The sequence below is a fragment of the Clytia hemisphaerica genome, unplaced genomic scaffold (genome assembly GCF_902728285.1).
Source record: "Clytia hemisphaerica strain Z4C2 unplaced genomic scaffold, Clytia hemisphaerica genome assembly, whole genome shotgun sequence".
Classification (NCBI taxonomy): domain Eukaryota; kingdom Metazoa; phylum Cnidaria; class Hydrozoa; order Leptothecata; family Clytiidae; genus Clytia; species Clytia hemisphaerica.
The window spans coordinates 394,248-422,228 of record NW_027103638.1 but is presented as its reverse complement, the minus strand read 5'-3'; the positions used below and the strand labels follow the sequence as shown (position 1 = coordinate 422,228).

The 27,981-nt window shown below is 34.6% G+C and overlaps 1 protein-coding gene across 1 annotated transcript; it reads right to left on the bottom strand.

Moving 5' to 3' along the window:
• Positions 1-1,119: 1,119 nt before the first annotated feature.
• LOC136802734 (importin subunit beta-1-like) lies at positions 1,120-27,667 on the bottom strand. Its single transcript, XM_067059484.1, has 19 exons — positions 27,514-27,667; positions 20,951-21,009; positions 20,269-20,451; positions 19,867-20,067; positions 18,983-19,059; positions 18,434-18,509; positions 18,094-18,153; positions 16,983-17,069; positions 16,405-16,789; positions 16,132-16,184; positions 13,387-13,578; positions 12,964-13,094; positions 12,526-12,745; positions 11,800-11,941; positions 11,382-11,572; positions 10,815-10,958; positions 10,385-10,493; positions 9,516-9,813; positions 1,120-1,767 (listed from the first exon to the last, which is right to left on the bottom strand). Exons 1-18 carry the CDS (start codon positions 27,554-27,556, stop codon positions 9,539-9,541), a joined length of 2,628 nt encoding a protein of 875 aa, XP_066915585.1. The 5' UTR covers positions 27,557-27,667; the 3' UTR covers positions 1,120-1,767; positions 9,516-9,538.
• Between the last annotated feature and the right edge of the window lie 314 nt (positions 27,668-27,981).

Below are 27,981 nucleotides of genomic sequence, written 5' to 3'. Positions count from 1 at the left end.
TCGTAATTTTACTTTGTAGAGAACATAGCGCATATATTTCTTGTCAACTGAAATAATCTGATCAAATTCCCTCTTCTTGACGTCACCGATACCATGACAAAATATTATGACAGTGGTTTTTTGTAATTAATTGATTTTCTTGTTTAAAAAGTTCAAAGGTCGATGCCCATGTGATACGTAGCTCAATGCCTCATGCTTTTTTGGAAGATGAGGCTAAAACCAGATCCATTGTTGTAAATGTTTTCCAACCCCCTTTTGACCTTAAGACACCGTCATGTTTAGTCTATCCATGACCTAGCCGTTTTTCATTTTTCGTATTTTCATTTTCGAAGAAACTTTTAACCAAATAAGGTCATCCTTTTCCCGAAGATTTTCTGTACAAAATCTAAATCTGGATTTTCAATATGATTAATATCTAATCGTTTTCGAAAGTGAATAACAACACAGAAGAAGATAAGGTGTGATGGTAAATCGAAAATGAAAAACACTTATTCTTCAATTTTCAAGAGTAAATTTTGCTGACCCGATCACAATTTTAATGTTTTTAGATGAGTAAATTAATTCAATACTCTGACTCAAGATGTTTTCAAAAGAAAATCAATTTCCACATTCCATTATAAAGATTCATAACAACAGACGAGATATGGAATAAAAATACAGACCAGATATTAAAATCGTTAAGAGCCAATCATAGGAAAGAGGAGCCCAACCTAGAAACCCATTCCTCTAAATATACACAAATTATGATAAAGAATACTCAATTTCTAAAGAAGGAAAAACTTCTTACCTCGAAGCCCAGCGTAATCCCAATGGGTTTCAATTTTTTACACATGTTTAAACAGATAGGAGTAAACAGCATACAGTGGAAAAGGATAGTAGGAAAAACTCGAACTAACATGAAAACAGAGAAGACGCTACTGTATGAGTAATAAGCTGTATGAAATCGTAGACAGGACAGGGTAGCTCAAATAACATCAAGCTCCGACCTATCTATTTACATTGCTTAAGTGATGTTTGGCAATTTCATTCCAGAATTGCATTTTTCGAGGACATAAACAACACAATATACACCATTGACAATTAAAGGACAAATGAAACTATCAGTACACATGTACTGTGTATTTTACATAAACAATTTTTTATTTTAGCAGGTAGAAAGATTTGTGAGAAAAAGACAGACATATCTGGACAAAATACAAAATTTCTCTCCACACAAAATTTTGAAAATTTTAATACATACAATTTCAAAAAAAAAATTCTAATATTTTTTTTTCCTTTGAAGTATTATTTTTGGGCTGCATCTAAAATATCTTCACCTTATTTTGATATAACTGAACCGAATTTTTTAAAAACAAAAACTAAATATATCCTTTCGTTTTTCTACTTTTCCTGCTTGCAACCATCTCAGTAAATGGAACAGCAGCTTTCACTCCTGGATTGTTTTTGTGTCACCTCCACCAGAAGTTGTGATGGATCAATATTCCTTCGCTTTTGTTCTTTTCATGAAGGTGATTCGCAACTCCAATTAATTCAATTCTTTTAAAAGTTTATCTCTTTTCTGTTTTTTAGTTTGCATGCCATCGCACCTCGCTTCACTTGTCAACACTCACCATGTCCAATAATTAAAGTTTTTTAAGTAGAGCTCAATTCAGCATCGCTGAGTTTACAACTCGACTCGACGAGTTGGATAACTCGATCTGTTGTATCGATCGGTGTGTTTTACTCTCAGTTAAACTCGCTCTTCTCGCAGGTTCACTCGGCTTTCACCTACAAAGAGAAGAAGGTTTGCTTGCTTGAAAAGCGGTCAGGGTGCTATTAAAAAGCTCACTAAGCTGCAAGCTAAACTACGATATACAACCTATTATAACGATCTTACTAGACTAGAGTTTTCGACCTAGGATTGTATTTTCTTCTTTTTCCTTCCTTTATACCCTATTCAAAAAAGGCCCCCCTCGTACAGCCTAAAAGGTCGCCCTCTACCAAACACAAAAAAACATTTTTCGCAATCCTTAACGTGTCACAAAATAATGTATTATCAGATTCTGCAAAGTGATATTTTTGAAATTAGAAGCCCGGGGAAGTTTGACAAATTGGTTTTTTTTTCAACTTGAGTAAATGACAGAAATACCTGAAGTTTACAACTTAAATTTCAACATGTTAATTAGACAGCCTCTGTTGAAGAATTCCAGGCGAATTGTTTTAAATTGTCGCCTTCATTACTTTAAAGGTGTTCTAATTACTAACCTATTTTGAGTTGAGTGAAGAAAAACAGAATATTAGGAGAAATGATAAGTTAAAATAAACATCGCTGAAAGGTCGGTCGATATTGCAGTTTATGGCAAGAGCTGAAAATGCTTTTACCACGAAAGTGATACCAACTATAGACGAACTCTAATTATTGTTAATGACAACATATAAAAAACTAGTACGAAATTAGAGGTAAAGTGCTTTTTGAGTAGCGGAAAAAAGTGATCAATTTCTCGGTATAGAAAAGGAAAGTTCAAGTATGACAAAACATTTTTCGAGTTAACTCAAGCTATGCATGGTACGAAATACACAGCAGTAAATCACTTTACACGTTTTTTATGAGAAGAACATCCAAAATATTTGAAGCCTTTGGATGTTAAATTTTTGAGTTTTAGGCTGAAAAATGTTATTAACAATTTCCCCATTTTTTTTAGTATTCTTGTCCATTCTTCTTCTAAAAAAATCACGTGTTTTAGAGCCCCCAAAGCCTTAAAATGTTCTAAAATCGTTCTTAACATTCTAGCCATCGAAGCCTTATGTTTTTATAAAAAAACGTGTATTCATTTCCTCGGCTTTTAAACTATTTTGTTTATATCCAGATATATGGCTGACTATGAAATAGATCTGGGATTTTCAAACCGTCACTTGATAATTATGGATAATGGGCGTCTGAAATTGTTTGTTTTAACGAACTAACAAAATGTTTCAAAACAAAACAAACTCCAGAGTTCGTCCCGAATCAATCTTTAGACCTTTCAGTGCAGTCCATCAACAATGCTTTTAGGGGACAATTCAAAAATAAAAGTGTTTTTTTATTAGAAACAACTGGTTAAAAAAAACGCTCGAGATTGGAATAACAACTGAATTTTACGGAAAACTTTTATCAAAATTATTTTTTTTTGCTTTTATATTTTATCACAATATACTAGGTACGTGCAGTGAACTTATAATTTAGCTCAGATAGATCTTAAAGCCTAATTCATAAGATAAATTTTCGGAGGAAAAATAGGGTGTCGCTTTTAGATTTTTGCTTTCAGGATATGAACAACAGGGTCTCATTAAAAGTTCTTATAAAAAAAAGAGTGTAACTTTGAGTTAGTCAGATGTTTGTAAGCTGAAGGTTGTTGTTCTGATATATTTTAAAGTAATCAGAGACCGTCAACACCAAACTAATTTAAAAAAATCTTCTTCTATTCTGTCACTCAGAGTATCAAGTTATGTATACTCAAATTACTCGTGTCTTTGCGGCTTCTAAATACACGGTCTACTGGACAATTCCATTCAACTTTATTGGTGCTAATATTTTCAAGTCATTTCTTGCAGTCAATGAAAAAATGTTTACAGATAGAAAATTCCCCTTCTTGGTGACTATCTTATTTTCCCTAATATGGTATTAAAAACTAGAACGTATTGATAACGTGAGTAGAAAAATTCAAGCTTGAATCATTTTGATCATTAAAAAGAGAGACAATTTAGTCTAGGTCAAGAATAATGGCCATCGTCTACCATCTTTGTAACGTCACCCAGGGGACTAATCAGCGTAAATGCTAAGTAGTAAAAGGGGGTTGGTTAGATACTAATATACAGATAGGAAAAGATAATAGAATGACATGACATGACAATCATTTCCGGTCTAGTTAACATCCTTTGAAACAATGAGAACCTGATTAATACCAATTTGTAAGTTTGACATTGTGAGTTACAGTTGGGAAATTTATGAAGGAGAATCAATATGGTGTCTAACACTGTTTTTGAGTCTGTATTTCTTTAGTGGAATTCTTTTGAAAATCTCTACACTTTGAGCACCGATTAGTTTCCGGTGGCAGATCTGGACAGGGATCAAAAACTCGAAAATCATTAAAAATAGTTAGATTTGCCACTAGCCCGGGGTCACTAATGGCTTTGCTTGAGCACACAGCAAATCCATACCACTACTCGTACTTTAGCGAAAACTAACAGAAAATCATACCCAAATGACCATATTTTCAAAGTTTCTGTGGTTACACTATAATTCAAGAAATTTTAGTGGGGTTTTGAAGTATATTTAAAATTGCTTTTATTTTTTGATGTGATTTTGAAAATATTCGAGATACTAGAATCCTCTAGTCTACTTCACTGTTCTCAGCGCCATCTAAACCATCAGGAAGCAAAGTTCAGTCAAAAATCTGTCAACGACTTTTTAGATTAAATTGAAATATTTTCATTTCAATGTCGTTAATTCCAAGTACTAGTAAAAACGAGACTTTCTAAGTATGCTCTGCTTGATGAATGGGAAAAGTTATTAGTAGATTGACCAATCAATCAATTAAACGAGCCCATCCAATTAAAACACATTAAAAGAGCATCTGCATGAATGGTAGTTATATAGTAAGGTAATTTCTTAGATGTCAAACAGTAATAGGACATACGCGTAATCAATAATAGTTGCTTGTTTTATAACAGGAATGTATTGTAACAACGTATATAGAGTAGGATAAAACCTCACTGTTTGGAGGGTTGGATTTAGCGGTTTTTAAGACAAATATTTTGCTATAGATCTTATAACCATACTGAGAAGTTGTTTAGTTTAATCTATGTAGTCCACACAGCCAAGAAGTGACGACTTCAATGAAATTTGTTAGCCTTGAAACGCTGTTTCACTACAGTTACCTACAGTTTTTAAATCAAATTGTTCATGTTGGTTTCATATGTTATGAACAGCGATCCAAATTGGATTGAAAATACAGCTTGCAGTTAAATTATTTTCACGTCCAAGTCCCAAACTTTAAAAATTAGCTAAACTATCATAAAATAATTGGTTTTCCATGACTTTGTAATTCTTTGTCGACTAGCTTCTCAGCTACCTTATCGAACGTTCAAAGCTATGCGTTTATCATGAAATAAATTGATTTTAAAGGGCACATAACGAATGAACAGGTCTATTAATTTTAATTGTTAAACGCGGTCGAGATAAAATCAAAAGTAAAACGATAACTTGATGGTGTCGAGAATCGCAATTATTCGTGCAGCTGAGAAAGTATGCAATTCAATTCATGTAATTATGGAATTATGGGATATAGCAATGAACTATTTAAAACGATTTATAAAAGTTAGACAGTTTTATTAAGAAGATAAGACATCGACGCTTGTCTTGCATATATTAAATGTTTCTGAAAACTCAATTAAAAAGGGTACTTAAAAGCGGATTAAAGATGCTCGAGTTTAGACAAGTGATCTAGCCCCTTCTGTAATCCACCCATTGCACGATAAGGATTGTCAAAAATGTTTTACTACAAGGACAGTTATTTTTGTGACTTATAAAACCACAAAATTTTAATTGACTTGTAAAGTTAAACTCTTCTCTCTTTTTCACTTTCACCTCCTCTATTTGAAAAGCCACTCCAGACGGAGAACATAAAAACACTGAGGTTTTAGGACTACTTGACTCATCGTTAAGAATATTCGTTTTTCTCATGAATAGTGAGAGAATAAGATCACTCACAATACAGTAGAAAAGGAAAGTGATAAAAACCGAATGACATGGGATAAACCTAATGGATTTTCTTGTGATGATACACGTTTTTTCATAAGAGCAAACTATATAAGAACATAAGACTACGCTGGCCAAAATTTTAATAACAAGTTAAGAATATTTTAAGGCTTTGTGGACTCAAAAAACCCCCTATTTCTTAAAAAAATGGTTAAAAGATATTCACAAAATGGTCAAAATAAGAGCATTAATTAAAGTCTGTCCAGATATAATTGGCAGTGGAAACAAGAATGCCTGTAACTTTTGATAGTCAAATATAATTGTGGAATTTTTTTTTGCTTGTTTCAGAGAATCAAAAGCGCTATATTTGAATGTATTTTTGGTTGAAAAATTCGCGATTTTTAGCGGTTAAATTTGCGATTACAAAAATTGAACTTTTTTTCTACTTATGCTATAACGTTCATTTTTGAGCCAGTGGTAGTTCAACCTTAAGTTAAGAAGTTTGTTAAATTTCAAGGCAAACAGAAAAGTCCTTCGGAAGATATGGGACCCGAAATACCTCTTGATAGCACTTTTCTGTGAAATACCAAATCTCCAACTTATTACTAAAAACGGGGGTAGTGATATGATTAAACAGTTTTTCGATCATAACACATTTTACGATCTCTTTAATGACCTCATAGCCAAACTGTGTTTAGCAGTGTTTTGGGAATTTGCAAAGTTCTTTAATGACTTAAAAATAACAAAGGCAATATAAGTTCATACTTATCTTTTCAATAAAAACAATTATTATATACCTGTAGGCAAAAACAGCCATTGAATAATTCCTAATATACCATGGCTATTATACCACGGTAGAATTTTTTTTTCAAATTTTGCTTTCAAAGTTTAATTTTTTTGTCGTTTTTGTTGTTATATCAAAGAAATTCATTAAAATAAATCTATTGTCAATTTCATGAACACATTTTATGACTCAAAGTAATTAAGAAAATCATTAAAAAATAAAAACATTCGAACGTTCGATTATATGGGAGTGTTTTATGTGAAACGTTTAACAATTGACATATATAATGTTTCGTTTTTGCCTCTAGGTATATAATAAAACATATATTTCAATAGGTTTTCGTTGGTTATTGGATTTATTAACCCTCGGTGATGTATATTCAACTCGGCTTCGCCTCGTTGAATATTACATCACCTCGGGTTAATAAATCTCAATAACCAACTTTTACCCATTGAATATCTGCTTATTATACTGTGATTTCACTTCGTTTCGAAATAATCAATGATACCAATAATACAAATGCACCAACACTTAACACTTTCCAACTTTTAATTACACTGTTCAAAAAAGATAACATAACCCCCGTTTTTAGTAATAAGTTGGAGATTTGATATTTCACAGAAAAGTGCTACCAAGGAGTATTTCGGGTCCCATATCTTCCGAAGGACTTTTCTGTTCACCTTGAAATTTAAGAAACTTCTTAACCTAAGGTTGAACTACCACTGGTGTAAAGATGAACGTTATAGCATAAGTAGAAGAAAAGCTTAAGTTTTACAATCGCAAATTTAACCTCTAAAAATCGCGAATTTTTCAACCAAATACATTCAAATATAGCGCTTTTGATTCTCTGAAACAAGCAAAAAAAATTCCATAATTATATTTGACTATCAAAAGTTACAGGCATTCTTGTTTCCACTGCCAATTATATTTGGACAGACTTTAAGAACATTTTTAGGCTTAAAACTCAAAAAGTTACGAGCATCCGAAGGCTTCAAAAATTTTGTATGTTCTTATTTAAAAAAACGTATATTACTTCATTCTCATCATCGTTAACACCCGGTAACTAACAATTGTTTATTGTTCTTATGACAACAAACAATATTCCAGACGAAATTGGTTGTGATACAAAAATGACTTTATAAAGTCAATTGCGTTTCTTATTTTTGTTGAGTTTGATATATTGATGCAAGGAAACAAAATTATTATTTGTTAAGAGAAACCGGATTGGCAATACACAGGAAACTATGTTGATAAATTAACATCGTTTCTAAACACGACTCTACACATCGCTACTTTCAGCTATGCATCTAGACGTTGACATCTACACTCTTTTTATTTAATATAAGAACAACTTTATAAGAACAATTAGGCTCTAAAATGACAAAAAAAAAAGACTAAGAAAAATCTTCAGCCTGGAATAGCTCCATTTTTAGCATAACTCTTAAAATAGGAACCTTGAAATCAAGAACAGAATAAGAACAATTTGAGGCTTAATAAAGTGCTGAAAAATATGAACAGCTGATTCCCAACAAAGGTTTCCTGGCTCTTATGAAAAAAAGAGTGAGGACATGCTCAGACAGTATGGAAAATTTTTCTAAAGAGGCACATACCACGTCATAAAGTAACACGCCAACATACAGTTAAAGCTCTAATAGAGTTTATCCGTTTTTATTTAGTAGTTTTTTACATTGCTTTTATACGTCTATGTCACCATCTGTGGTTGAAATATTGAGGACTATAGGGTTTTATCGTGAGCTTAAAAAGAGCAATAAAATGTTCTCGAGGAAATTACATAAAGCTCGAAATAAGACCATTTATAAATATCGATATTACTCCGGTTGGATTGTGGCCGAGAAAGACAATTACAAAGTGACGCTATTGGTTATGAAATTTTAAAGCCATATCGATGATAAAAAAGTGAGTTAAAACGCTGTTAAATCAATGAGACAAGCGTCATTTTATCAGTTATAATGCCTGAATAACTGATAATAAGAAAAGAAAATTGTGGCTTATTTATTATGCAAATACATAGCTGATAAATGTTAAATAGAAAGAATAACTTCGGTGTAGTTGGACAGTCATATTTGATTTTATGCTGATTTTTGATGCCATTCATTTGAGGAGGCGAGAAGAAAAATGATATCCAAAAACCTACACTATTACAATCATATCAAAGTCATTTGATTAAACAGTAAAAAATCAAACTAATAAACCGAAAATGCATGAATAGACCAGCAACATTTTTTAAATGACTCAAAGCGAGAATCGTATTTGCAATAATAATGTTGATGCCTTTCTGGTAAAGTCAATGGCCGATTAATGAAATTATAATAGCAAAACTGAAAACTAGTTTGTTTGGACTCTTAAATAATCATTGTTACTATCATCAATATTGACGCCTGATACTATAACTACACACCTTTTCGACCGTAGTCGCGCGGTCAGACGCGTGCCACTTTATTATTTAATTTGCCACCCTAAACTCGATCCAATCCTTTTTTTACACTTTTTCTGTTGTCTTTAGGCGCGAAAAGAAGACTGGGACGGCAATTGGCTACGGTCGAAAAGGTGTGTTGTAGAAAAACTAACAAGGTTAGCAATAGTATATATACTGCATCCCATATTTGTCTCCTTCAACCTGAATTGATGTACTGATATTTTCGGCATTTTAAACTACACCAGCCAAAGACTGACGCGTTAAAAAGAGACGATGTACAAAAGTACTAATTACAGTATACTCTTGTTAATTCGAAGTCGCACGGGAGAGTCTAATTTCCTCGAACTACAGAAAGATTCGAATTAAAGAAAGCATTTTACGAGGGTTTCAATTGACAGGAACAGAGAATTAATTCGAACTATAGAAAGCATTTTACGAGGGTTTCAATTGACGGGAACAGAGAATTAATTCGAATTATAGAAAGATTCGCATAATAGAGGTTTAAATTAGCCACAGTCCACTGCACGCAGGTTGATGCTTCACTTGTAAGCAAACGAAGAAAGAAATGGAAAACTTACATCACAAATCACCCTCTCATCTCTCATCTTCTCATGTTGCGTATAGTTTTAGAGGCCCATACGGATAGCGTTCTGGTCTTGGATTCTTTCGATCGTCGTCCTTCAGAAAGAAGTTCTGAGATGACGGAGGATGATAGAGCATCTTTGAGGTTCTGAGGCAATTCAAAAGCAGTACAGATATCTCCCAAGAGACCACAACAAGCACCAACTAGAGCATCAGTTCGGTCAGGGTCTTGGCTGATCACCTCAATGAACTGGAAGATGGCAAATAGTTGAGGTGTAACAATTTGCACTTCAGCTAAAAGAGCAGTAAATTTTGAATTTCGTTAATAACATCTATTTTTCAATGGTAAGCAGGAAAATTTCATATTAAACGAAAATTGTCATGCAAAAGCTAACAAGGAACTTTCACTTAATCAGAATCAGCAATTGGTAAACGTCCGATATAATCATGGAACGACCGAGTGTGAGGAATGACACACAACGTTTGTTGTTGTCAACATTCTTTAAGTTAGTTGCATTGGTTTACCACAAGCAGAAAACTCCCGGTTATCTTTCCACCTCCCCCTAAAGGGTGTTCTTAACCAAGATTTTATCAATTATTTTTCTACAGATATATCAAAATTACATGGAATTTGATAAAGATGACTAAAACAAATAGAGAAGGAAAATCTACTCCTTGAGGAAACATTGAAATCCCATCCATATTGACAGTTTACATAATGGATAGCTGATAGAGAAATGACAGGTATTTTCATACCATATTAATGAAATTCAATAAAGAGGTACTCAAAGTAAACGAAGAATCCAACCATATTATAAAAGGGAGATTTTCTGTACTTGAAGTGAAAAGTGTCAAAAATACATACGATTGATGTTTTTGTCATCTTCTCCTTTTAATCCTTGTATAATACCAGTGTAAGCTTCTAAACAATGTTCTCGAAGCTCATTCAAGTAGTCCACTAAATCATAATCACTCTAAAAAGATGATGTTTGATACTGTCAGATTTGAGTCAAAAGTTATTAGTCAAATGCTATATTTCTTAACTTAATGTGGCATGAAAAACTCAGTATCATACTAAATGGACTAAACAGAAAATAATGATAAACTTTAAAAAATCAGTTATCACCAAAATCTCCATTTCCTGCAGACATTAAAAAAAGCCCAACAGTTCTGAGACTTTAGAACATATCTTTGTAGTCTTCTAGAATGTTATCTTGGGAAACCAGAAGGTTCTTTGTTGTGCTACTGTCTAGGTATTCAAACAATCTCTCAAGTTGTCACATTGGAATTCTCACCTTATCGACTTGAGCTCCAGAGGCTTGCACCAAGGTCGTTAAAACGATTTCGGCGTATTTCGAAAAATTCTTTCCAATGGCTAAGGCAATGTCTCCAAAAGTTGATAATACGTGAGGTTTGACTGAACGATGAACTGAGTTGTCCTAAAAGTATCAAGTATACTACAAGTTAAAAATTGACCACTATAATGTTTCGAGTCATAGTTTTTTTTAGTATGGTTTTGTTATTTTCAATTCAATGTATTTAAAATCTTAAAGTAACGTTTATCACCTGTCAACATACACTGTTATAACAACATACCTTTCCTAAAAAAATCTTACAAAGACAAACTTCATCTAATCTAGCCTACCTTTTTTGTTTAAGCATCTTGTATCGGACGAAGGAGTGAAAATTTACATTTGAAATAGAAAATTGATTTTGCATTAAAAATTAGCCCAGTTCTTTCATATATTGCGGGGATTAGCTGAATTTCAAGAAGGAAAAGCCTCTTTATGATACCGGGTATACTGAGAGAGCTTTTAAAATCTACACAATGATCTTGAAGCAAATAATGTAAAAGATCTTACAGCTAAGTTTTCCAAACAGCTTTGCATGATTTCATCACAGTAGGGAGTGATTTCTGCACCCACAGCACGACACAAGTCACCAACAACACCAATGGCAGAGATACAAACTGAATATTCCGCTCTATTTTGAAGCCCTTGGATTAAGAAGGGTTTGAATGCCTCCAAGTAGCCCATGAAATTATTTCCCAAACCTGAAGATAAAGGAATAATATGGATAAGTGAAGTGTTCATACTATTTCGGATTTCCTACTACAATTTGGCAGGTTTCTAAAAACCTTCAATAGAGAAATTAGGAAGGTACCTAGCAAGTGTTATCTTTAATGAAATTAGGGAAGGAGTTCCTTCGGCAAGGTTGAAAAATCACAAAATCTTTTACAGACTTTCACAAATTAGATGAAATTTTCTTAATATCTTTTACATTCAACCATGGTTCCAACAGCCATGAAGGCGTCTTCTTGTACACCACCCACTTTCGAGACGGTCAACATACGAAGTAGAGCTTCCATGCATTGTTTAGACGCTTTCATAACGTCTTCCGGAGTCAGTTTTCTTAATGTTGCCTAGAAACGAAGAGTTGAAGAAGAATTGAGGGCGGATGGAGTAAAAAACTTAAAAATGATGTGTAGGCATAATAACGAAATTATCCGTTAAATATATTTAAAACTTTTATCATTGGGATACATTTAACACATCCTCACTTGTTATATTGGGCGTGAAAGGCTTCACTATTCACCTTTCAATTTTGCAGAAAGAGGGATATTAGCTTCTCAAAACCAGTCATAAAACATTAAATTTGGTTAATTCTTTCTGAAATTACGAGCTTTTTAAGTTTGGCCTGGAAAGGCTTAGGATGACGTCATAAAAAAAACTCAACCTTTTTTCAAGGTATGTTTGTACTTCAATTTTCATCAGAATTTCATGCTCTTTCCGCCGGAACGTTCAGATTTTGAATATTTTGAAAAAAATGCCCACCCGACGTTGGTCAGATGACAAAATTTGATATTACTATTGTATTTAAAATTAAGTTTTAGACCCTCTTAGACAATCCTGTACCAAATTTAATACTTTTATCACCATCTGAAGTATTCTATACGTTTTTAAATTTTAACAGAGCCACTATCAGGAATTTTATCAAGGTACCAACCTGTAAAGTGGCACATAGGAGTGACTTGAAGTCATTATGTTGACTGTAGTCACCGACTTGGTTTCCTTGCTCTTCCATTTTAAGAATTGTAACCATTTTCCCTAAAATGGCTTCAAAAGTTTGGCCAATAGCCTCATATACGTCTTTTGGACTGTTCTTCACCAAATCCATTACTGCTTCGTAAGCTGAACTTCTCAAATTGCTAAGATGAGCGTCTCCTCTGAAAAAAAAAACAAAGAATAATGCCTTAACATAAACAAGTAGGGTTTCTGTAAGGATGGCTTTTAAATTTTTTGCATATCACAAAATTAGATTCTAAGTGATTCCGTTTTCAAGTGTCTTAGGTCTACTACTAGCAAGGCAAAAAATTTCAAAGATTTTTATCCATGTTTCAACTCTGAGAAAGATCCAAGGAACACAAGATGATGTTGTTTGTACCTGTCACCAGTGGCAATAATTTTCGAGATGATGAATGGGAATTTGGATGACAGAATATATGTTTTAGGTTCAGATTCGTCGTCACCGCATTGTGCACTGTCGTATGCAGCATCTGCCAATGCTGAAAAGGCCTGTCAAAAAAGGGAGATTAAACATGTTTAATAACTGTTGCTGAATAGTAGTTGATAACTCAGATTTCTTGGTTTATTTCTCATCCAAGCAGAAGGACTTGGCCAATAATGAGGCATAACTAATATATTTTCTTGGAAAAAATGTGACACGGCATTACATTAATTGAGTAGAGTGGATCGTTTTTGCAAACTTGTGTTCCTGAACCTCAGGCAAAATTTCAGGCCTTAGCCTTCACAAACTGGTCATTATAGTAATAAAACGAAACACCACAAAAGTGGAGCAATTACTTACCCAGCAGACATTGTTTGCAACACGTGGCTCACTGTCCAAATTCTTAATGAGTGCATTCAAAAAATTTTCAATATGATTTGTGTTCAATGCAGCCTCGGGGATTTGTTCACAAATCCTTGTTAATGTCCATGCAACGGAGTCACGGACTGTCATATTTGGGTCTTCCATCAAAGCAATCAAAAGACCAATACCCTGAATTTTCAAAGAGAAAAAAGGTTTCAACAAGCAACATGCTGAATGGACCTACCTAATGATTAACATCAGATGAAAATAAGAAAAAAGTGACAATAACTGTACAATAATGTAAAATGGTAAAAAGGAATTTCCCCAAATACGAAAATCACTTAAACCATTCAGGCCCAAAAAACCTTTTAAGCTGTTTTTGGCCCAAATTTGCCCAAAAAAATTTTCCTTAAAAATCTGGCTCCTTCACATTTTGGGCATTGCCATTTTGCATCATTGTGCAAAAAATCAGAAAAAAATTATGAGTCAACATTGAGAAAAGCTATATTTTCTTATTTGGTTAAAGGGAATTTCCCCAAAATACGAAAATCCATCTTTTAAGGCGAATAAGAATTTTCCAGGAAAAACAACTTCAGCCATTCTTTAGAGAATCTTGCCCTCCATCTTTGTACAAAAAATCAGAAAAAAGTAATGACAGGATTTTGCACAAAGTCCAAAAAACCCTATTTTCAGGCAGTTTTTGGCCCAAATTTGCCCAAATATATTTTTTTTCGAAAATCGGGCTCCGACACATTTTAGGCATTGCCATTTTGCATCGTTGTGCAAAAAATCAGAAAAAAATAACGAGTCAACATTGAGAAAAGCTATATTTTCTTATTTGGTTAAAGGGAATTTCCCCAAAAATACGAAAATCCGTTTTTTAAGGCGAATCAGGATTTTGCACAAAGTCCAAAAAACCCTATTTTTAGGTAGTTTTTGGCCCAAATTTGCCCAAATAAATTTTTTCTCAAAAATCGGGCTCCGTCACGTTCTGGGCATTGCGATTTTGCATCATTGTGCAAAAAATCAGAAACAACTAATGAGCCAATCCTGAGAAAAGCTGGTAACAGACGGACGGACGGACGGACGAACGAACGGACGAACGGACGGACGAACATGGGTTAATTTATAGAACCTCCACCGGGGTACCCGGAGGTAGGTCCAAAAAATCAGTCAGAAAATATAGCGTTTAGCGAAAATGCATAACGCAATAAATTCATCATTGATTGTTGATGGGGGGAGAGGGAAGGGTTTTAGGGAAAAAATAAATAGAAAGTTCTGGTCGCAAAAATCAGTTTTATTGACAATTGAATCATGCTTGATGGTGAGCATTGTTATCAATAATGTTTTTGTGTGAAAAACATAGAAATACAAGGAAAAAAATCTAATGAACATGGCGATTTCCGGCATTTTCAACCGGAAAAAAAAAATTCTCAAAAATCGAACTCAGCAATGTTTTGAGCATTGCGAATACGCATCTTTCTGAGAAAAAATCAGAAAAAAAATAAAGGTGAAAATGCGAGAAAATATAAAAAACCGTTTTTTCCGGCATATTTCCGGCATTTCCGGCCGGAAAAATGTTTTTCGAAAATCGGGCTCCATCACATTTTAGGTATTGTCATATTGCATCAATGTGCAAAATTTCATAAAAAAATATAAAGTACAGCTCGAGAAATTCAAGAAATACAGTCTTTCCGTCGAAAATAGGTTGTTCCGGCGATTTTTAGAAAGTTCCGGCTTCAAAAATCAGTTTTATTGAAAATTGAAACATGCTTGATGGTGGGCATTGCAATTAATAATGTTTTTGAATGAAAAAACAACCAATTATAAGGAAAAAGTCCGATGAAAATCTGCAAAAACGGCGATTTCCGGCATATTTCCGGCATTTTCAGCCGGAAAAGAATTTTTCTCAAAAATCGGACTCTGCCATGTTTTGGGCATTGCTAATACGGATGTTTTTGCAAAAAATCAGAAAAAACTAATGATGAAATCTCGAGAAAATGCCAAAAAACCGGTTTTTCCGGCATATTTCCGGCATTTTCGGCCGGAAATGATTTTTTTTCAAAAATCGGGCTCCGTCACATTTTGGGCATTACCATTTTGCATCATTGTGCCAAAAATCAGAAAAAACTAATGAGCCAATCTCGAGAAAAGCTGGTAACAGACGGACGGACGAACGGACGAACGGACGGACAAAGGTTAATTTATAGGACCTCCAGGTAGGTCCAAAAAGTTTTCAAAGGAAAATTATAGTGCGGAAAGGGGTCTGATCCCCCCTTCTTGGCATCCCCCCCAACCTCTAAAAATACCTATCCCCCAAGGATTTCGGGCTAAATTTTTTATGGTAAAAAGGGAAGGGAAACAGTAAAGAAAAATTAAGTCTGGCAAATATATACCACTTTTTAGTGATAATAAAGAACTTCCTTTCACGCAGACCAAATTTCATAAAAGTGCTGGAAAATAATCTACAATATATGTAAGCCCCCCTTCTTAAACAATCCAGGGGGGTCCTTTGCTATCCCCCCTTTTTAGTGAAAATTTCTGACCCCCCCCCCCCCTTCTTCACTTTTTTGGAAGGTGTCATCCCCCCCTTAAGAAAGAGGGGGGGGTTCGAACTATGAAAATCTCTCCAAGAGTATCAAATTCTTGAGAGCTGTAGATGCAAAATAACAAAGATTTGATTGAAAAATAACTAATTGTTGAAAAGTTGGTAAAAAAGTGTCTACTAATTTCCATTCATACTTCTTTGACTGGAGGTGAGATTTTTTCTGGATCAGGTCCCTCCAAAATTGAACCTAGAAAAATAACATTACATTGTAACAAGCAAGATTGATTGATTTGATGATTGGAAATTATACCAAGGGGCTAATTATCTCTTTTTATCCTGACATTTTGTCCCTTCAGTAGGTATAGTCAGAATTTAAAAAACAGCTGAATTTGCATTTCAAGGGAGTTCTCATTTTTATAAAATAAAACTTGCAACCATAAAAAAAGCAAATTGTATATTGTACATACCAAAAGCCATTACTGAGGCATCTCTCAATTTCCAATCAGTTTTTTGGATATTCTCTTTAACAAACGGTAAAACATGGTCAACAATGTCGTTTCCGCAGCATGAAGCCAACAACATGAGACAAACACCAGCGGCTTTGTGTGGAGTCCAGTCTTCCTCGTCATCATGCTCCTCTTGTCTGGTTAAGATATCCACTACAATTGGAACAATATGTTGAAGTGCATTCTTAGCATAGTATTGGCTAAACGATTTAATTTCTTGACTCATTTCTGTTGCATCTGCAGCTTCAATGGCAAGGTCAATTTCTTCGTCACAAACTGATGACCAGAATTCAACTCCTTGCAATACAACATCTTCGTCATCAGATTTCATGGCATCAACTGTGATCTATCAAAAGAAATGAAGAAAGTTAGAGCAATTTGAAAATTAGACTTCATTAAGGGGAAGAACTCTCACCAATAGAGATAACTTAATTATTCCAACTTCATTTAAGCTCAACAAAAAAAGTATTTTCATTTCAATAGAATTATTTAGGACTTATTTTGGGTCAGGCCTAACTGTAAAGGGAGTTTGTACTTACATTAAATAAGGATTGCATGTAAGGGCCCATGTATTCATAATACAGAGACATAATCTTGACACAACATTGAAGGGATGCAACTTTAATCTAAAATTTAAAAAATAAAATTTTTGCCAATAATAAAAAAAATGTCACCAAACTACCGGGTGCGCCAAAAAATGTATACAGGTTTGTCGTGATATTGTAAGCTTCAGGATTTAAATTTTTTGTTCATTCTTTTTTTATTGTATAGCGGATGCTCTTAACTTGAATTTTGAGCTATTATACATTGAATTTGAAAAAGCAGTTCGAAAGTTATTTCCAAAAAACTAACTTTTTTTCCATGTCGAAATTTCAAAAAAATCATTAAAAACAGCAATCACGCTATAAATAAGACAAAATGACAAAAAAACAATTTTATTGTTTCTTTTATTTTTTTTTCTCTTATCTTATGTTTTGGCAACAGTTTTCCCATCTTTCACATCATGAACATTTCCAACACCATCAAACTCAGACCCAAGTTCGTTGAACAACTAGTCGAGGAATGGTGATCTATTTTTTCAATAATTTTCTCACATAGCATAACATCAAAACCTTGCCTTGGTGATTTCCAAAAAAAATTTCAGCTTTTCCAAAAATATTATATTACATGGGAATGAATAGCTTGTTTTACCATATTCTTAAATTCTGTGACGAGTTTTGATGAACACAGTTGCATTTTTTGGTATTTTTATGTGTAAACAAGGTTAGTTAGTGTTAAGAGAAAAGTTTGCTTGCTTTTTTTTATGGTTTTTTGAAATTTCGACATTAAAAAAAAGTCATTTTTTTTTAAATAATTTTTGAACTACGTTTTCAAATTTAATGTATAATAGCTCAAAATTCAAGTTAGAGCATCCTCTATACAATAAAAAAAGAATGAACAAAAAATACACAATATCTGGACAAAGTTGTATACTTTTTTTTGGTGCACCCGGTAGATAGTTGTTAGTACTTAAATCATCAGCATTCAATCCAAAAAAGTTACTTGGAATTCAAACTGTTCAAAATAGAAAAGAATAAATTGACATTGTATTATTGAAAGAAATTCTTAAAAATAAAGAACTGAAAGAATGTAAGACATTGAGGTTCTTACTCTTTTCTCAGGACAAACAGTAGCATTACATAAAACAGTCATCATGAAGTTTCGATCATCCTGAAAAAAATAAATAAGATGTATTAAGAGGTTCGATTCAGTGTGATAAAAAAACAAATAATATTGAAAGGTGATGAATCAAGGAATGATGAGTGGACTCAAAAAATTGGTTGCTTATAAATTTCAAAACTCACACCTGTTGTGTTAATTAAATGTCACACTTTCATGCAATTAATTACATGACCACTTATCTAAGTATAAAAAGTTATTTCTCTTTCTAGGAATATTTCATTGTTGATGATTATAAGATAGGTCTCAATTCTTTTGTAAAAAGAAATACCTGTTTTTCGAAGTTTCCTCTGATGAATTCAAGTGAATTAAGGAAGGCATTAGCTGCTGCAAATTTGATGTTATTGCTTAAAAAAGATAACAGAAAGAAAATATCAATAGTTAAATGGAACAGTTCATGGTTAGACTGACTTGAATCTTGCAAAATTATTCATGTTTAAATCCCTTTAAACAAAACAGGCAAGTTTTCATTTGGCAGATTTACAACAATAACCTACAATCCACACTGAAATATATTGGCACTTTTTGGGCATTTTAACGTTCTTAAGAATTTAAAGCTTAGGTGAGAATTGCGATTTCAGTATTCCACTTTGTTCCATTAAGTTAATACTTTAAAGCACTTGAAAATCACTTGCAGTAAAATCGGCAAAATATAGGGTTTTTTTGTTAGATTCAGTTTCACTTTTGACTATGTTTTAGCTATTTTATTAAATGATTTGCAAAATTTCACTTAAAAACTCCAAAAATCAAATACACACTAAAGTTCATGACCCAATGAGAAAAATTTAATTAACATCAAAATGTTTCATCCTCTACTCACTTTGGTTGTTCCTTAGCTAATCCTGTCATGATTGTCCTTAGAATTGCAGCAGAGTGCTGTGTCAAAAATTGATGGTCCTGAGTAAAATCAAAATGCAAAGATTAGTTGAAAATTGAATACTATTTGCCAATTTTTTAAAGATAGTCCACCTTAAATTTTAGCCCTGTTTTGATACAAAACTTTCTGGGGGCCTGCAACTGGGTCAGACATTTTAAGTCTCCAGCCTGCCCCAAAGTTTTAAGAGGGCATACCTTATCAGGGATAAAAATGTCACGAGTTTTATTTAGTTGGGTTTTTTTTTGTCTGGGAAAAGTTTCGCCACCTAGAGGCACTTTTCCATGACCAAAACTTCAAATTTGTCACTTTTCCCCTGACGAAATTTTCACATAACTAAATTGTCCAAATGAAATGGTTTCCTTCACTAGTTCAAAAAGATTTTGTACTTTGGCGTTTAAAGCACTAGTTTTGGTTGATAAGGGTGTAAAGAATTTAGATTTTCTTGGTTAGGGATAAAAAAACCTGGTAAAAATTTTGGTAGGGTGATAAAATATTTTCAAAGTGATAAAAAATTTTCAAAATTTTTGTCACTTTCCCGACTTTTTTTCCCCTGACAAGGTACACAAAATCACACAATCTCAGTTTCTAGCTTAACTCAAGTTGAGAATAGTCAAGTCTGCACATAGGTGAAAAAATTCTGAAAAAATCCTGAAAAACTTTTTTTCCTTTTCAACTCTTCCTTGAAAATCAGCTGAAAAATATTGGACTATTTCCGACTAAGCTTTAGAGGGTCAGACCCCTGACAATTTCACCAGCCAAGTAAAAAAGGTTTTAAAGCCAATTAAAATACCATGAAGAATGAATTGTTAATTTGAAAGATTACTTACCAAATCCTGACAAATGTAACCAATAGCTTCAAGTGATGCCTCTTTCAAAGTCTCAGAGCTTCCAGGAGCAGAAGCAACCTCACACAATTGTTGCATCAATTCAGGCCATAAGTTAAGAGGTAATTCAGCAGAAGCTATGCCAGATACACATGATGCAGCAGAAGAGGGTTTGGTTGTCTCAGTTCCCAAGGATTGTAACACCTAAAAAAGGATGTTAAGATTCTGAGAGAAAAGCCATAAGCACTCAAACACACATAGCAAAAGTGAAGTTTAAATTAAATAAAAGTACTTTGAGCTGCTTTGAGCTCAAATATAAAAAATTCACAATTTAAAAGCACCATAAATTGTCCATGAAAATCAAAGAAAGATATTTCAGAGATAATGATCTCAGATGTAACTTACTTGTGCTTTGACTTTATTTCGAATCTGTTCCTCCAAATTAAACCATCTTTCGTGATATCCTTGTTTCAATGATGCTGACTTTGCAACTAGACAATTTTTCAACTGGATGCCAGCGGCTTGACGAACTTCACTAGGCTCACTTGCATTGGACAATAAGCTTGAGAGACAATCAACAAATTGTGGCTGAAAAAAAAAATATGATGAATAAAATACGATTGCTTGGCTACTTCTCCTAATGGGTAGGGCCCATTCTGGGTTATTGGAGGTCATATAAGAAATATGTTTATATCTGAGTGGATGTTTGAAGGACTGAAGGCCAACATTAAGCAATAATTTGACTGCCACTGGATCGTTCATAATACCCTATTAAAGATCAGTTTGTTAACAGTTATTTTAAATTGCTTGGGGTGTCACATTCTTCTTTCCTTCCTGTCCTTCAGCTTAAAGGAAAGACATATATATTTCATACAAATAGGTGGTTCAAAAAGAATCTTTGGATATTTTATATCAGTTCAAAAGTTAAAGCTATTTAAAGTCAAAAATTTTCAAAAAATACAAAATAATGCTAAAATTGGGCAATTAAATTTCGATTAGGTTAAATGAAGATCATGAGACAATTTGTAAGGTCCAAGGAAACTGTCAAGCACTGAAAGTTTTTTTCAAACCACCCGGTATTACTTACAAAGTTATGGGTAGCAGCATCTTCCAAGTATTTCAAAGCAGCTTGCAGCTCATTTTGATCTACAGAAAATGAAAAATATCAAGAGGTCAGAGAAAACGAGAAAAATCTTTAGGGAACAAGTTTTAAGGGGATAATTGAATGGAACCTATAGTGTAGATAATACAAGGCCAAGTAGCGTAGTGGCAGGAGGGCAGTGCCCCCCCCTCCCCAGCGGCTGTTATTTTTGGTGGGGAGGCAAAATACAAAGTGCGCAAAAAGAGACCTCTTTTTACTATTTTTGATGCCCCTTTGCTTTTTTTTTAAACCTTTACACCTGGCAGTTTTTTATCTTAAAGAGAGAAAGTACCCAAAAATGTTTTTGCTCGCTTCACTGGCATAATTTTTACAAAAACATTTATTTTTAATAGGGGGAACCAAAATCAAAACTTTCTAAAATTACTTCCCCAGTTTGACCAAATTTGGCCTGAATATCCTTTTACAACAATTTATTCCACTTGAAACAAATTTTTAAAACATTTGAGCGTCTCAAGTTAAGTTTTATCAATCTCTGACTTATACATCATCATCACTGAATCAACGTTTGGGCGCTGCACCAAGTAGTGATGTTCCAGAAAATATGATTGGAACCTGGAAGAGAACTCTTGCTGGTCTTGTGGAAAATGCTCCTACCGATGTTATCAAAGATTACTTACTGATGTACAACCCTGAACTTGCAACCAAAGACAACATCAAAGAACTTAAATCATGCCGCAAATCTCCAATAATCGAAACCCTTAACTATCTCACAACCTCTTCATCATCATTATTGCCATTCTAACAACCTTAACAAGGATGATGCAATCCACCTATTATGTTTGAAGATCAAAAGTTTTTTCCCAGATGTATGTCAGATTTGTAAAGATTCATGTTCCTGCAAACTCAATGACAAACCACTCATTAGTTGTGGTGCGTGTGGTCAGGAAGTGCACCGACCATGCTATCTTAAACTTTTATATATAAATTTTACCGGTTGCACAACTCATCCAAAGTCCACTTGAATCAACCACTTGATCAAGAAGAGTTTTACAAAGCCTTCCTCTTTTTGTGTACTTATCACAATTGAAGGCAAGCAATTTAACGGATCGATGTACAGGCATTCAAATAACGTGTTGGACATAATTTTGTTGTTTGTTACGAATAAAAGTCGACAAGTCCCACAAAGGTTATGTAGTTCTTCATTGGTGATACAATATCGATAATCATTTTCACTTTCATTTATGTATCGATAACCTCCTCGAACCATACGTCATAGAAATCCACGATAGGTAGCGTCAAGTCGATCCATTTGGTTGGTGTTAGTGTTCCAATTTTGACACGCATATGTCAGCGTGCTTCGTACAAAACTGTTCAGAAATTTTATACGCGTTTTAAGATTTATCCTCATATTTTGGAGCAAGTTGCCCATATCAGTGAATTTACTGACCGCTAACTGTATTCAATGGTTGATCTCTGGATCTCCTGTGTTAGGTTGATTGAAACGGATATATGTGCCAAGATAGGTAAAATTCTCAAAATTTTTGATAACAGTGTTCCCTAAGTTGAGAATTGACTTTGGGTATTCACCTTCCGATTGGTTTAGGATCATGGATTCAGTTTTTTGTGCATGTTTCGTTCAAGAGATTCGCCGATTTTCGAAGATCAGATTCAGTGAAAAGGAATAGAATGAGATTGTCTGCATATCCATTTCAGGGTAGTGACTTAGTACCAAATGTTGGTTGATTATTCCGTCTCATTTCCATTCTTTCGTCGCGACTGGCAGATCTGGGATTAATTCTATAGGAGTGTTCATAAAAATTGATGTTGTCGTTTTAGCATTTATTAACAAATGTATGCATTACATGATCCATATATAAATTGAAGAGGAGGGGGCTTTTGGGACCCCCTTGTCGCAAACCAGAGGTAGTCATAAAAGTTTCATCTGCTTCTGCTTTATCGTAGAGTTTTTCTAGTATTCTGATAGCGGTGGGGCATTCGTTATTGGGAAATCAAGATGTTATTGATTGAAACAGCCAAGATCAAGGAATGTGGCCATAGGCTGCAATAAGGTCTACAAACAAGAGGAATAATGGTTGCTTTTTCCTATCTGTGGTTTGTTGAATTCGTTTTAAAATAAAAATGCCGTCAGTAGTTCCTCTATTTTGTCGGAAGCCGGTACCAGGGACAGAGACGTTCAAGGATGATATTAACCAAGAACTTGCATATTGTAGAACCGATGCTCAAACCTGCTCAAACCACGATGTTTCGATGGGTCGTCTTTTGAGCCCTTCTTTTTCCATAGAGTTTTGAGACGTGAGTTGCCCCACGATTCTGGAATGTCTAAATTATTCCATACGTTGAGTGTGATTTGATGTAAAATGCGATGTGCAGCTGGTTCATCACATAATTTGATCAGTTCAGTATCAATGTCATTATTGGCTTTCTTATTTTTAAGTAGCTTGATGTGTTTTCGAATTTCGTCAAGCGAAGGCGGGTTGTCTTCGATAGGGGTTTTTCTTGATATCTCTTGTAGCTCGCGTATGAAAGTAGGTAAGTCAGTACTCAATTCACTGGGTTCAACTAACTTTGACGGATCAACAGGATTAAAGTGGGATTTGAAGTGTTCCAAGAGTTTTTGAGGCTGACAACTGCTTGGAATGGTTTTCAGAGTTGTTCCCTACCCCTAAAGAACAGTCGATGGAACAGTCATTCTAGGTTTCTGTTGACGGCCAATTGATTGATTTTTCCGCCTCCTGTTCCAGGTATTTATTTTTGAGGTGTCTGCATCGAAGTCGTATTTTCTTTCTTGCAGCTTTGATTGCCTTTTGGTCTGAGTTACGTATCATAAGTCGATCCTTCAGTTGGTATAGCTCCCGAAGTTTATCGTCATTATGCCATGGTTGGTATAGTTTAGTGTTTCTTATTGTAGGAATATTTTCCAATGCCGCTTCGTTATTAGATTTCAGTAGGTTATCGTTGAGTGCTGTATTGTCATTCTGTAAATCGATTGTATCAAGACTTTCGGTTGCGGCATTTTTGAATTTGTGAAGAATTTCTTGACCGTACAGGGAAGTATAGTCAAGGCGTTTAGTTTGGGTTTTTTTTTTTTTTTTTTCCTTTTTTCATATTGTGCTATCTTAGTGCAGGGTGTTGTTAGTGACGCAATAACCAATCGGTGATCACTATCAAAGTCGTAACTATTGTACACTCTCCAGTTTGTTATAAATTGTCTGATCCAGCTACAGCATAAGATGAAATCATAGATCTTTTTGGTAACACCGTCTGGTGAGTGCCAGGTAACTCTACGACACTCTTTATGGGTAAACCAAGTATTCATAACCGATAGTTTTTGTGTATTAAACAGTTCATGGAATCTTTCCCCGTTATTATTGGCAATAAGATTGTTGACAATCACGTGTTTAGGGGCATTTCCTGCCATATAAATCCGATATTGGGGAGAACTTGCAATCTAAAAGCTGTCAATATTATACACAAAAATATCTGGAGACCAATAAGAGATTTGACAAACTGCCCCAAAGAAGTATTCAAAAAACATATAGACACCACCTTCCTCGCAACTGTTCCGGATGAACCTCTGCTTGCCCACCATTTCAACCTTAGGCAAGCTGACTCCAACAGCCTGAAGGAAATGTTGAAGCATTGGACTCAACGAGTTCGCTGAGCTCTTCAAGCAGAAGAGGTACAAAGAGGTAGGTATTGAAAAATCTGAACCCTCTAATATCTGCTCGAAAGTAATCTCAACCGGGCCAGATCATAAGCATGCACACAGGCTTAAATTCTACAAATACAGTAGAATTTACTAACTGTGTAAATGCAGGCTTATAGCCTTGGCCTTGGGAGTCAAGCGCGTAATACACCTTTCCAGTAATTAAAACTTCTCAGAAATGGCCTGGGAAAATGTGCGCCCCATCGTTGTGTATGAAATTGTTTGGGAGGTAAACTGACACGTTTGTGCCTGCTGTGAGGGATAAGGGAAAGTGGGGTTTTTCAGCTTCTAGCTTTGGATAGCGATCTTCTTTTGGCAAAAAAAATTCAGGGTGGTATAATATCATAAATAGATTGAACATACTAAAATTTGAGGTGATTTTGATCTACAGAACTTATAAAAAAGTTCCAAAAATCAACTTTCCCTAATACCGTAAGTTGGTCTAATGTCGACATCCGTCTTCTAATTTCGACATCCTTCTTTATAGATAGGAATAATAAGAAGGTCGAAATCACTGATAGACTAAAGATTTTTCCTCACATCGCGCTAATCAAAGTCAATCAGCGATTCCGACCTTCCTCAGTTTCTATTGTTCCTATCTCTAAAGAAGGGTTTTCTCCTCCTAAACTGGCATCAATAGTCACTTTCCAGGCCCTTTTTCACAAAATTTCACTTTCCAGGGGTGTTGACTCCTAATTTCCAGGGGTGTTGACTCCTAATTTCCAGGGGATAGTTTGTTATCCAAAATTTCCAAAATTTCCCTGCGAATGGGAATCGAACCTCGGTCGCCTGTGCAGCAACCAAAGGTCAATGACCACCATACCACAGCGCCTAATTTTCTTATTTTAAAGGCAAGAACTTTCAAATGAACGAGTTAAGTTTACAAAGAATGATGGGAATATTCTACCCTGGCCTCCCTAAATGTGCTGCATCAAATGCATATTTTGCATATAAAACCAGACGTCTGCACTTGATAGGATCGATCATCGGAACGGCTCGATGACGGATCGATATGCGATCGATGGATTACTTAACGATCCGGATAGGAGATCGATGGAAGATTCAGCCATTAAAAAGTCTTGAGTATCGATCCTTGGTTGATCCATTATCGAGCTAGTATTTCAATCGAGTATACCGATTCGTCATCGATCGTTAATCGATTTGTCATCGATCGTTAATCGATTTGTTATCGATCGTAAATCGAGTATGAGTCGATAGGGTCGATAAAATTGATAAAAGTAGGGTGGTCAGAGGAAATTTCAAACTTACTTGCAGAATACCAAACCAAGTTTAATGGAAAGCCAGAACCATCAGAAGAAAAATGAGGGGTCATTTACCTTCGAATTCTTTAAAGTTCCAAAGATATTACATTTTGAAGTTCAATTTTTCAAGCATTTTCGTGCACGCATCGCCAGCCATTTTGTACCTTCATTACGGCACCAAAAGCTAAAGTGTTTTATGAAAAATTCCGCGCGAGAGGTTTGGTGCGAGTTTCATTTTCCGTAGATGTAGCTGAAACGGGGGTAATTACAACCATAACCATAATCTTTCCCTTAGCGCTTGCCACCGGAAACAGCTCGATTCTTACTTTTTTCACATTTGGAAAGAAAAAACATTGTTCTTTCTAAAAAATTCACGTTCGATAAAAAAATTTGATTTTTTCAATGAAAAAGACGCATTTTAAGTACATAATTTGACTTCCTGAAAAATATACGTTGCTCCAACCATCGAAAGTGGTACGTCTCAAAAGCTAAACTATTGCGGGGAACGATGCAAAAAATTCCAGGTCGATAGCTGTTTCGGGTGGCTAGCGCTTTGGATTTTAGAACCCCCGGATAAAAAATTTTGCAGTGCCGCGAACAAGAAGTTTGAAAAAACTCACCCGTGAGTACTCATTTTCAAATTTTGAAGGAACATGAAGACATGATGTGCTGATTTTTTCTGCAAAAGAAAGCTGAATAAATTCTCTACACTTTGGAAAAAATACTTATGTTAAAAGAGGTTTCCTTCCTTGAGATATGTAAGCTTGAATATTTTTTTTCGAAAATCTATGTTTTGTTACTGTCGCACGCGTAAGGCCCGACCTCCCTAATATAAGATTGATGATAGATCGATAAATAATCGATAACTAATCATAAGGCTGATGAAATTTATATATGAGTTTACCGTCGGCCGCCCGCATCTCTAAAAAGCACCCGCATGAAAATTTCATTATTTTCAAAATTCATAAATTTTTCATTATTTCCATATTTCTTTACAACTACAACCTCTATCTTTGTTAAAATCGTCTCTACGCATGTTTACACGGGTAAACAAAGAAGATTTATTACAGAAAATGCTGCCGCCCTCAATCCTACAACTGCCCGCCCATATATCTGCCAAACCGCCCTGACCGCCATTTTAGTTTTTTGCAAAATCTAGCGCCACTGTAGCAATCGATCTTTATTTTTCGTTCGCAAAAGATGCGAAGGGTTGAAGCGAAGCAAAATTTTTTCTTTTGAGAGAGCATGATTGGCAGAAATGGTGGATAAGGTGCTGTTGGGAAAATAATGAATAATGAATAATGAAATCATGCCGCATCTATTTTTGGGCAAGTTCACGACGGTAAACTCATATGTAAATTTCATCGGCCTAAGCTTTAAAAAATCTTGAGTATCGATCCTTTATCGATCTCCTATCCGGACCGTTAAGTAATCCATCGATCACATATCGATCCATCCTATCGAGCGCAGACGTCTGGATAAAAAAAGCACGTAGTAAGACGTACATCAACGACCGCACCCATATCATAATTTGATAGAATTTTAAAAAAAAGTTTAACCTGGTGAGACAGTTCCTTGCAAAACTCTTTTAAGCTCTTCCATTTTCAGTTGATACCACAGAACAGATTCGAAATGGTAATGACAAAGTGACGTTTGTGTTTTGGTGGTGACAAACCTAGCTTTTCCATGAACTGAAAAACTCTTAAAATTACCGCTATGCGCATGGCATAATGGCGTAATAATATTTCCCGCCACACACGTGTTTTTCCAGGAATTAACAAAAAATTGAATATTATTTAAATTTAGCTCTTTAATTTTAACTGCTACTATGTATTTATAAATATAAACTGAAATTGAGTGAAATTTATTGCATTAAAAGTATTTTTGAGTCTTATTTTGACAGTAAAACATATAAAAGAGTGGTCTGTAAATTATTTTAGAATGATGAAGCGAGCGGAAGCTTCGTTCAAGGAAAAACGGACCCCTTCACGCCGTCGACAAAAGCATATTAGTACCGACGCCAATGG

Excerpts from the sequence above, each read along its gene's own strand:
- LOC136802734 (XM_067059484.1), bottom strand. The coding sequence starts at position 27,556 with ATGGAAGAGCTTAAAAGAGTTTTGCAAGGAACTGTCTCACCAG. Across the intron at positions 21,010-27,513 it reads GCAAGGAACTGTCTCACCAG|ATCAAAATGAGCTGCAAGCT; the intron begins GTTAAACTTTTT and ends CATTTTCTGTAG. Across the intron at positions 19,060-19,866 it reads GTTACATTTGTCAGGATTTG|GACCATCAATTTTTGACACA; the intron begins GTAAGTAATCTT and ends GATTTTACTCAG.